This window comes from Nestor notabilis, unplaced genomic scaffold (genome assembly GCF_000696875.1).
Source record: "Nestor notabilis isolate BGI_N333 unplaced genomic scaffold, ASM69687v1 scaffold4494, whole genome shotgun sequence".
NCBI lineage: Eukaryota > Metazoa > Chordata > Aves > Psittaciformes > Psittacidae > Nestor > Nestor notabilis.
The window spans coordinates 119,801-131,854 of NW_009924151.1; the positions used below are offsets into that span (position 1 = coordinate 119,801).

Genomic DNA, 12,054 nt, shown 5'->3' on the forward strand with positions numbered 1-12,054 from the left:
CAAGCTTGCAAAATTACTTAACACAATCTAAATTTTCATGGTACAATTCTAGCAGAAAGCACCTATACTGGAAAACTATTTTCAGAGTTCAGATCATCATTCTCATAGATCACAAAACACAGCTGGCGGATTTTGATGCTTTATCGGACACAATCAACACCGACTTGCTTGACTTTTCCCTAAGCAAAATATACACACACACACACACAAAAGAATAGAATCACTCAAAGAGAATACTTCTGTAGCTTCCACACGCTACATTCTCCTTGTTTTTGGGGAGAGCAATAACACGCATTAGACAATGCATAATTGACATCAGTACTTTCCAGCCAGGATATAAATCCTACTTTCTCACTGATGATAATCAAAACAGCAATTCTATTTTACTTACAAGAAAACTGTCTTGCTACAGGCATGAGAAATGTTTTACTACAAATTTTGCTACAATGTGTTTTGTCATACTGCATGACTTAATTATATAAAGTAAGCATTTTATAAAATATATTCGTCCTTACATCTGTATTTCTCTTCCAGAAGGCCCTTAGAAAGAGACATCAAGCCAATTTTCAGGGACTGCACTCGAATTTTTCCAGTTCGGCCACTAAAATGATAAAGATGAGAATTTAATACAGTTTAATTTTATTTCATTCCAACTCAAGTTATTAAAAAAATGAAAAGGCATTGGTGAGTTCTACTTCAAAACCACTTCAAGTCTCAAAACAAATTAACACTACAAATCACATTAAGAATTCTTCCCTTAAAAAAGCTCAGCTTGCCTTCTAAGTGGTTTACATGTCAAAACAGTTTCTATTACCTCGAAAGGGCAGACATTTAGCTCTGTAAAGCTCTCAACATGATTTAATAATGTGGAATACAGAAAAAATATACAAGCACACAGCAGGAAAGCCTATTATGCGGTCTGAAACACAAGGACTGCAAAATAAAACCATGTATTCATATCACAGTAATTCATTGTTTTCACTTCATTTTTTCCTTTTATGTTTAAAATATTCTAATATACATGTGTACCAGGACATAAACAGCAAACCACATGCAGGAATTAAATAATGTGGAGCTGTTGTTCTTTTTAAGTAATGTGACTGCAGGTTTGTCTTGTCCAACATGTCAAAAAAAAAAACCCAAACAAAAAACTCAAACCCAAACCATCACACATCAAGCCTTAAGCAACTTGAGAACAGGTAAGTGGTTACAAAAGCAAGTGATTTTAAACCTGCAACACAAACACTGTTCAAAAAAGTACTAAAGCAACAAACCCAGGACACGTGGAAAAGGACTATTTTGAAGTTCAAAATATCAGTGTAGAAACACATTCTTAAAAGATCTCATGATTTCTTTTTTCAAAGACCAAAAACCATGATGCAATTTGTCTTTAGGTGAGAAATGGCAAAAAAAAAATTATACATATCATGAGAATAGTAGTTAAACTGTATATATTATACACAAACCCTGCATTTAAAGTTACCTGGATGTGTCACCAGTATCACCACAAACATTACTTTGGTCCCTTCTGTCATGCAAAAGTGATACATCCTTTACTTCTGGAGTGGTTATTAGATATCTCTTTCTGTCCTATCTCTTCAACATATGGTCTGCTGTCTGATTTACTTCACAAATGTTGGGCTGAATACAAAATTATTCATTTACTCCTGGGCTCTCAGTAAATTAGCTAAGCACCTTACAAATATTAATGCATTTGTCTTCACAACCATCACCCAATCTAGTGAGACTAGACAGCATTATCTTTTCCAGTCCACAAGCTGGAAGAGAGGTACAGAGAAATTATTGCCAAATTAATCAAAAATACACATTACTTTTACTGCCTGGCTTGAAAACCTGAACCCAATTTTCCTGAATGTTATAAAAGTGCCACCTATTTTATACATTCAATCCTAGCTTTGAATTACCTCTTTCAATCACAGACACTACGTCATTCTGGCAGACCTTAATGTATAAACGGCTCATTCTGCAACCTTGATAAAGTTCTGTGTAGGGCTGTCTGTGTTTTAACTTTGTATTCAATGGAAAAACAAAGCTGAATTCAGATTTGATTTAACTCAGGACTGAGTACAGCATTTGTTTATTAAAGACATAAGCTCAGAAAAACAGCAGCTAACAGGCCACATATGCGCCCCATGCACGTAAGGGCACACATGCAAAGGCTTCAAACTTCGGATTTCAGCAGATTGCTACATGGATTGTGAAAACTTCCCTTTGCCCAAAAAGGATTTTCTCAATAAATTATAAAAAGAATGACAAAGCCTGCAATATTACACTTTTCTAAAGAGTGACATATTTCCCACTAGCCTTTTTCTTGGAAACAGATAATTATTAGCACTGTAATTATATACACAGTAAAAAATGCTACACGAAAACCAAGATTTCCCTCCCTTCCAGCCTGTAACTGTAAGCACTGACACTTCCAATTCAGTGGTTTAAATTTGTCCAGGTTAGACAACCGCAAAATCACTGAGGTTGGGAGGGACTTCTGGAAATCATCTAGATCAATGCCCCTGCTCAGGCAGGTAAAGAGCTATTTTCCAATCATATCAAATTGGGTTTTGAATATCTTCAAGGATGGAGACTGCACAGCTTCTCTGGGCAAAGTATGGAACTGTTTGATCACCCTTACATTAAAAAAAAATCCAACTTTTTCTTATATGTTTAAGAAGAATTTTCAGTCCGTGCCCACTGCCTTTTGTCCTGCCACTGGGCAGTACTGAGAAAAGTCTGGCTGCATCTTCTCTACTGTTTCCATCAGGTATTTATGCACATTGATGAGATCCCACTGAAACATCTCTTGTCCACATTAAAAAGTCCCAGCCCTCAACCTCTCCTGATACATAAGATACTTCAAGTCCTTAATCATCTTTGTGGTACTTCACTGGACTCATACCAGTTTGTCCATGTCTCTTTTGTCCTGAGGAGCCTAGAAGCAGACCCAGCACTCCAGATGTGCCTCACCAGTCCTGAGTAGACGGGACTGTGTGTGATAAGATCTAAACTCAAGGTCTTACAGCTGGAAAGTTCAGGAAATTTTTTAATTCTTCAATAAATAAAAATTTTCTGGGTCAAGTATTTAGAATCAAGTGCCAGCACACCACTCAGATTCACTATAGCAATACAAGCGTCATTAAAAGGTCAATTGATAAGACTGCTTGAAGCAGCTCAGATACTTTTTGCTCTGATCCTGATGAAGGGAAGTGTGAATCATTATACCTCTATTAAAAGTTGTCCATTCTCCATCAATATAACAGTGAAAGGCAGTATCAAAATGGCACATTATGGACCTCTGACCTGTCTTCAAATGAAACACAGTAAAACCATTATAGCCGCTTGTCAGAAGTGCTTTTCTTGTTTACTATAGTCCGTTTGTCCCTCTGGATATATGTGAGCCCTCTTTCCCCAGGCAATACAAAGTCTAAGGATTCATTAACCTTACAGTGTGATTCTGACATTCTTCTCCTTCCTCAAAAGAAAAGGAATTTTATTGTTCTAGTGGGGAAGGAAAGAGCAAAGAGAGGTGATGGGAAGGAGGAAATAAACAAATCCTCATTTTTTTTTAGGTGATTCTGTTGACTCTACACATGCATCAGGCAGGCTCTGGCCTATATGCCTTCACCCACTGCCAGTCAAGAGGTGGCACAGAACCCAGAAGTTTTAAACTCTAAACCCAGAAGTTTAGAATGTAACTTTTTAACCTGTCAAATTAAGTGTTAAAAGGTATGCATAATTTCCAGGCATAGTAGAAGAGTGCACTGAAAGTATATAGAGGACTAGTTTAGTGGGGGAATCAGCTAACTAGATCAAGGTCAAAGGCATAAGGGAGTACCACGCTACATGAGTAGAAGCTGGATTGAGAGCACATACAACTTTGTTGCATAGCTTGGACTCTCCATCCAAGCAGAGAGCAACCATTCAGCTGTTTCAGAGATCCAACACAGCTGCAGAGAATAAAAAAAGCGACTTTATATAAAAACTGATTTCTGTCACTACTGCACAATAACAAGTAAATGAGAGGGGAAAAAAGGTAAGCTAGAAATGGCTCTAGTATCAGAAGAGAAAAGAAGACCACTTTTATCCTACATCTTACTACAGGAGATACTGGAACTACAGGATGCAGAAGACAAGAGGGCATGAAAGATAACAGGGGCAACGGATACAAGCTATGCCCCATACGTTCCCTTGCTAATCCTATAACAACTGAACTCCAAACAAGTGAAACAACTACAATACCAACTTTTCTACATCAGGTGCAAGCTGTGTGGAGCATTTGGGATTTGTATAATACACTTTAGTACTACTTGGCTACAGGAACATCTCATCTGCAGAACAGTGTGCTAAATCCTAACCCAAACATTTCTGTTTCTGCTCAAACACCGCAGAAATTCAATGACAGACATCAGGATGGGTTTAAATTATCTGCAGGTATGTCTTTCCAGGAAAATGAGCTTAGCAAACTTTCCAAAAAATTTCCATAATCATGCAACCATCGTATGCAAACTTCATTCCTTTTTACATCCTAACAGGTTTAGTACCGAAAACTTATTTGACAGGCAAACACAGTCTGTACCACAGTCAAAACAGAGGCCTGTGACACTTGCAAATTGTAAATGTACTAATCAGGATATAATTAATATTAGATCGCTGCATAGTAGCATACAAACTGTTGTTTAACAACATTATGCAAGTATTCTGTAGTATCGCAATAGCATAGCCAGACATAATATATAAGCATTTTACTTAAGTATGTGAACAATGTGAATGCCAAAGTGGCAAACAGTCATGGGCACAGTTGCACACAGGAGGTAGCCAGATAAGAAAAAGCTCCCAGACAGAGGATAAGATTAAGTATAAGAGATTGTAAACAGGAACACACAATAAGGATGACTGACAAATCAACAAAAAACAAGATAAGCAATACCAAACTCAGAGGAATCCTATGTTCCCCAGGAATGTGGGGCAACAGCATAAAGGCATCAGGCACTAGCAAGGAAAACTGGAGGAGGAAGATGATGAGCCCACTTCAGTTCAGACTTGTCTTGTCAAAGAGCTCTGAAGGCTAGTCAACACTGACATTGCAATTAAGGACTACCACACACCACAGCTATTGATTATCTACACAACCCAGCAACAGAAGGCAGTCCATTTGATCTCTGCCTCCCCATGATCAACCCCAGAGAAGTCAAAGGAGCTCATTTTCCTGTTCTATGGCCATGTCCTTCCTAGAGCACTTCTTACTACTATCACAGCCTGCTGAGCTGCTCCTGCAGAGCCCTCTGTGATCAAGCAAACTATCATCAACACAAGGAATGCAACTGGAGTGCACACAGAAAACTTCCATCAGCTACCATCAAAATCAAGGCATAAAGTTAAGGCTGACTGAGAAGGTCTCTCGTCCTCCTCATTCCTCAGAAGTTCAGATTTTGCTGAAATTAACACGCTAGTAAGGCCTGGGATATTAACTCAGCAGGGTGCTAGAATCTGCCAGGTTTACCAGTGCAACAATACCAAAGTTGTAATTCTTCAGGCAAAGACTGGGCCATAGAGAATGATCATGAAAGACAGCTTTGATCATACAGGAAATGTAAGCATAAGTGCCATAACATAGATACCCTTTTCTAGACTAATGTACCAAAGCAATTCAATTTAAAAGAAGGCATTATCAGAAGCATCCTAACTTCAAAAAACCCAAGAAAATTTAAAAGTTGAAATACAAGAAGTCAGACAAACATTGCATGACGTTAAGAACAGTGCATGTGAAAGTTTCTTCATGAGTAATTCTGATTGAAATAATGAGTCATCACCCACAATTAGTACATGTATTCTATATTATGTATGACAGACTAAAATAGCTGAAATAACTTACTTCAAGGGGTGCTAAAATATTCCATTAGTACTGAAAGCTATCAGTTCATATCATATAAATAATGTTTGAAGATTTTAGCAATTTTGACAGTATATAGTCCAGAACACTAACCACTGGCTATTGCTGCTGGACGATTTAAACACAGGCCTGGCCAAATGATTTCTTAGAGCAATCTCCTTCACAGATCTCTTTGTAAAGTGCAATGCATTTATTTTTAATAAATCTCTAACCAAACCAAGGAACTTTGAGTTTGGAAAATGTTTATAGGGCAGATGTTGCCGCCTGGAACCACCTTTGAGTCCTTGAAGAAGTGAAAGTCACTGAATTTAATGTTTCTCTCCTCTACACAGCTTGAAGAATGAATCATCCCTGATGTATCGAAAAATACCAGAACACAACAGGCTATTTCTGAAAATAAACTGATTCCTTTCAAGGGCCAAAGACATCTGTAGGTAAGTCAGAAGAACTACTTAGTTTGCCATCAATCTGTGAATCGGTAATTAATTTTCAGGTTAATAGCATGCAACCAACATGCTTTTTGTAGACAGTTTAACGATTTGAAACACTGTATATGTATAACACCAATGCAATAAACAATGGAAATGCCAAGATACAAATTAGCTCTTTCCTAAAGGCCATTTTAAAAAAAAACCAAGCCAAAACAAAAAACAGCTTAAAATTGGTGCCTATTCTTCCAGCATTTTTTTTTCCTGAAGTAGATTTGAAAGGGGAGCAAAAAAACACACTATAAAAGATAATTTCATCTCAGAAACCTTCATCTTCTATTTTTTGAAGTTTGACCAAAGATTGAAGTCTTTTATCAGATTGAAGTATTATCTACACTAAAACTTTCAACACAATAATCAAGAGACTTGTGAGCAATAGGAAACATTATTGAAAGAAAGGTTCTTTGCTTACTATGTGCATTTTGCATATGAACAGATTAAACAACCAACTTCTACCTGAAGTTAGTAAAAAACAGGTAAGCTGAAGAAAACATAATGGATTTGTAATCAATCTGGAGAAAAAACAAAAACAAACAAAAAACCCAAACCCAAAAAACCCAAAAAACCCCCAAACAGAAACCCCAGCCATTGTTTGATGGGCTGACAATTTTTCCAGCAGTAATCATGAGTCCAACTAACAGAAATGTCACAATATTAAAGAGCAATATTCAAATGCCAAAGCATAATACGTAGTCAGCACATCAGTAATAAGTTGTTGTATGTACTCTGTTCCCCCCTTCCCTCTCCCCTACCACAATAATTAAAATAACAATAACATAAAAAAATCCATAAAGTATAGGAATACTGGTACGTGGTCCTCTGGGGGTGAGGGGGAGAGGGGAGCAGGGAGGGGAAAAGGCAAAAAGCTGTGAACCGTTAGAATTTGGCACTGATTGAGTGAACATAGTGAAGATACTGCATACATCAACAGGCAACAACTCTCTTGCAAAGCCAGGTATAAGAATTTCTATCATTATTCAAGAAATAATTTTGCTCTTCCCATCTTCAAACGAAGAGAAAGGAAAGAAATTTGGTAAACAACCTAATGCAGCTTAGAAATCTGGATTTATAATTCTGTGTATAACTGCAAACTAAAGCATATATCCAATTAGACAAACGAAAGCAAACACCCCATGTATGGCACTACTGTGTCTTTAGCCAGCTGCAGAAGAGTCCTGAAATGCTGTTGCTCAAGCAATGTAAATCGATACATCATATGGAATGTAGAAGCTGATAGAAACCAAGTCTTTTCCCAGTTTTTACTATGGAAGGGAGAAGACTAGTGAACACCACTAAGAAAAATGAGCAACAAACTCATGACTCAAAACCATAACTAAATAAAAGCATTACTGATTGTAGGTCATGCAGGCTGATGAAGTGCAGAGAGGTCAGAGTTTGACATTCAGCAGAAGAAAGAAGTGTCTGGGGACTCAGAAAGGACTGGCCAAAATCATAAGGGGCTGCCGGAGTGGACTTTTTTATATCCTCTGAGACTCAGGGCTCTCTCTGGAAATAATGGACATGTATAACCCACAAGTTCTTACTGTAAGGATCCTGAAACATTCTTGAGGCAAACTCACAATCAACAAGAGAAATACAGCTTTACTGGCAGGACCAGGACAGGTGGCTCACATAGGACAGGCATTCAGAATTGATAGAAGGCAGAAAGTGCTGGAAGTGAGCCACAACACCAGTGGCCCTCCAGAATCACCTTTAGCGCTGAGATTGGAAGAACCACCATGCAACAGAAGATTCAGGACAGGGAGCTCTGCCAGGATTATGGCAGGCAAGTAACTAAGTGTAAAATAAATAACAAAACTGTCCCCACCTGCAGCAGAAATAGGATCTAGTACAAATGCCAGACAATATGGGCAATTTTGAACATTTACAGAAGGAACACAGCTAAAGCAGTGTATCCAGTTGTCTACTCAGATATACACTTTTGAAATCCATTCAGTGTTTCTTTGGTAGTAGTATAAAAGCAGTGTAATGATTGTTCAATGATTGTTCAATCCATCCAGTGTTTCTTTGGTAGCAGTATAAAAGCAGTGTAATGATTGTTCAATGCGTCTGAGCAGGATAGCATAAGAAACATCTCATTATAAGCAACTGCACTTTCATTACTAAGTCAAAAATACCAGAAGATACAACTTTTTATCACAGAACTTCTTAAGGCTTTATAATTTTTCTATTATCATGGACACTTCCTCAAGAAAGCAACTGCAAAAAATACAACAGTCCCATAAGCCTAGCATTTTTGGTATGTCACGTCACATGTGCAAAAATCACCAGAGTTCTGCCTCCATGGCAGAATAATAATAGTTGTTAATACTATATTAAGTTCCTGGGACACACACTGTGAATAAAGACTTATTACTTACCTATCATATACATTGAGTAGCCAGTTAAGACACATGTCTACACAGAGAGGAACATTCACCATATCTTTGTGTTTCTCTTCAAGGCCACTGTAGATGGTTGTGAGACAGCTGATCACATCCTGGACACCAGTCAGCTGATCATTTTGACTCAACTTGTGCTGCTTGAAAACTTCACTTGTTGTGTTCAGGTCCAATAGGTCCACTAACAAAAGATGATTAAAAAAAAAAAGAAAATAAAAGGTGTTACTATAGATGCTCAAGCATAGCATTCACTGTAATTGTTCATGTGCATATTGTAGCAAATGCTGCAGACAATTAGCCAAGAGATAGCTTTCAATAAGTAATACTATGGTGAAAAACCATTCTCTGTGATAAGTCGACAGCATTTTGGTACTATATATTTAAAAAACCAGGATCAACGAGAACACCGTGATGACACTGCACAGCTTGGAAGAATATTTAAAAAGCCACTGAAGTAATCTCAGAGGATCCTAACTTCAGATGTACACACACTGGCTTAGAGGATTCCTCATATTTACCATAAAGCTGAATCCCATTAAGTGACTATCACTTTTGATTCAATCGAAAAAAGAGTAAACTCTTCAGTAACAATGTTCTCTTAAATGCAGTAGGAATGTTCTAAGGCCTGATTAACTGAACAGCGGTTGCTAAATTAGGGCTTAAAGGAAAGCAGGCAGAAGGACACAGGGAAATTATTTGTTGTAGTTTTCTAGAATACTAAATGCTATGCTTTCATGAAAAATATTTTGATCTCATTTATTACAGGATTCTTCCTATAAGCAGTTGATGATGCTATAGGTATTCTACAGGTGAAAAGGGTTTCGCTTCCCAAACCACACAAATATGATTGTGAAAATCTGAGGTTTGCATGGTGAAAATTAAAAGCTGTCAAATGAGCTCTTCTAATTCCTTTTACAAAGCAAAGTAGAAAAGAGGAAACTTATTTTGATGTTAAAGAAGGAAGAATAGTGTAAGTCAAAGGGTGGTATAAACCTCTGTGAGATTTTTTTTTTTAATAGAAGTGAGGATTTTAGAGAACTAAAAAACAAAGTTGCAATACATTAGTATCCTTGCTACAAGGTATACAACATGAAGTATATTCCAAGCTCACACAGAGCTGTTTCTGGACAGCCAGTAACACGTTTACACTATAAATGTCATCTCTCAAAGCAAATGAAACATGACAGTCTCAGATGCATTGTAAATTGCTCTGCACCAATAATGTTAAATAAGGACCGCGAAAAGGCAGTCTGTGCAAATCAGGTAAGTCTAGCTTGGGCTGGAAAATAAGTACAGCAGAAAAAGTAGGAGGAAGACAACACTAACCACTATGAGCAAATCTGTCAAGAACTCAGTGATCATCTACCAAAAGAGAAGGTTATGGGCCAAAAGAAGGTTCAGAGGGGACCTTATCACTCTCTACAACTACCTGAATGGAGGAGGGAGAGAGGAGGTGGCTGATCTTCCAAGTAACAAGTGATAGGACAAGAGGTAATGGTCTCAACCTGTGCCAGGGGAGGTTTAGATTGGATGTTAGGAAAAATGTCTCCACTGAAAGGATGATCAGGTGTTGGAACAGGCTGTCCAGAGAAGCGGTGGAATCACTGTCCCTGGAAGTGTTCAAAAACTGTGTAGATGAGGCCCTCAGTGACAGGTTTAGTGGTGGACTTGGCAGTCCTGGGGCAATGACGGGACCTGATCATCTTAAAGATCTTCTCTAACATAGCTGATTCTATGATTCCCAATCCCTTCTACCCAGTCTACCCCTCCTCATATCACTGTAAATGAGAAACGTTACCTTACAGCCCTTGCCTTTCCTCTCCCTCACTGACATACTATTCTAACTTTACAGCATCAGCATCAGACTTGCAGGGGTTTTACGTTTGCCTTATCTTTTCTTTCTTCCTTCCCTCAAGCCCATCTCTTGGGCTTGCAAATAAATGCCAGTCATATATTTACCAAAAAGGCAGAATGCTAATTGCTGCAAAACATCTTGCCGTTAGTTTGACCTGAGGTAGTCAAAGTACTTGGCAGTACACTGTACAGTGTAATACAGTGTATTACGTATTTTCCAGCTACTGGAAAAGGCTGACAGGCATATTTAAAAACCACCAACCCCACACATCACAATGCAACATAGACTATTTTTTTGTGATTCTATGATTTCTGTAAGTTTCTAAATAAACTGTGTTTATGCAAATGGGGAAAGCTAACCTGAGACTTGCACACCTTTGCTGGGAGAAAGCCTACTATATACAGCTTTTAGTGCATTTCTGAAGTACCATTTTGCATCTGTTTGAATGTGCTGAACAACCAATCCTGCTGTTAACAACCAAATGGACACAAGGGTCATTTCTTTCCTTTCTGCAGTGAGGAGACTTTTCTAAGGGAAAATTATAAACAGAAACCACATAATTCAGCAGGGTTCAAGCAGATGTGAGTGACTGACTCAGGAGCAAGCAGTTACACGCAGCTGATCTGAGGTTGCTGAAGCTCTACAGAAAATAGGCAGGCATTGCTAGGGAGCTTTTGTATCAGCAAAACCTTGTGAATGATGGCAGTTCCTTTAAAAGACTGCATGGCTAAGCAAAGTCTACACAGCTCTTGCTTTTAGTCTGGTGTGTACCTTAATCTTCATCCCCTAACCTTGCTGATATTCCTATTAGTATTCATATATTCTAAATCAACCAGCAGAGCTCAGTGACAGAATTCTGAATATACATGGTGATTTTGCTCCCTTTTTCTCTTCTAGTACTATACTTCAGTATCTGGGGCAATATAATTTCTTGAAAACAAGCTAAAGTATGCTGCATGAGAATAAAATATGATAGTCAGGGTCTGGTGCTGCATAGCTGCCCAATACGACTGCAACACGGGATACTCTCTCTGGGCCCATTTTTCTTCTGCCACAGTGGAAAAGTGCTCTCAGTATGTCTGCCCCACATAACCTGAAAAAGAAGGTAAGAATTTGTTCTTTCCAACCTGCAACCTTTCTCAGCCTCCTGAAAAATACATACACTTAGGTACATATGCACATATTAGTCTCTGCAGGAGTCTACCTTCCAAAAAACAGAACAAGACGGAACTTGACTACTTTCCCACTTCTAAAGGAGGGTGGGAGGGAGTAACTGCCCCAGAACCATGGGGTTTTGACACTTACCAAGACCAAAGACTCAGAAAGGAAAGCTGGCATCAGCAGAGTTTTCTAAAGTATAGTTCTCAAATTACATACTCCTGAACCTGCTTGTATAGCACTAAT

General features: G+C 38.2%; 1 protein-coding gene across 1 annotated transcript in view; it reads right to left on the bottom strand.

Moving 5' to 3' along the window:
• Positions 1–12,054, bottom strand: part of LOC104404131 (utrophin-like) — a gene marked incomplete at its 5' end in the record, with an annotated part of 86,393 nt that overhangs the window by 41,652 nt on the left and 32,687 nt on the right. The window contains 2 exons of the mRNA XM_010012483.1: positions 516–601; positions 8,775–8,976. Of these exons, the coding sequence (XP_010010785.1) occupies positions 516–601; positions 8,775–8,976 (288 nt within the window). The remainder of the gene's footprint in view (positions 1–515; positions 602–8,774; positions 8,977–12,054) is intronic.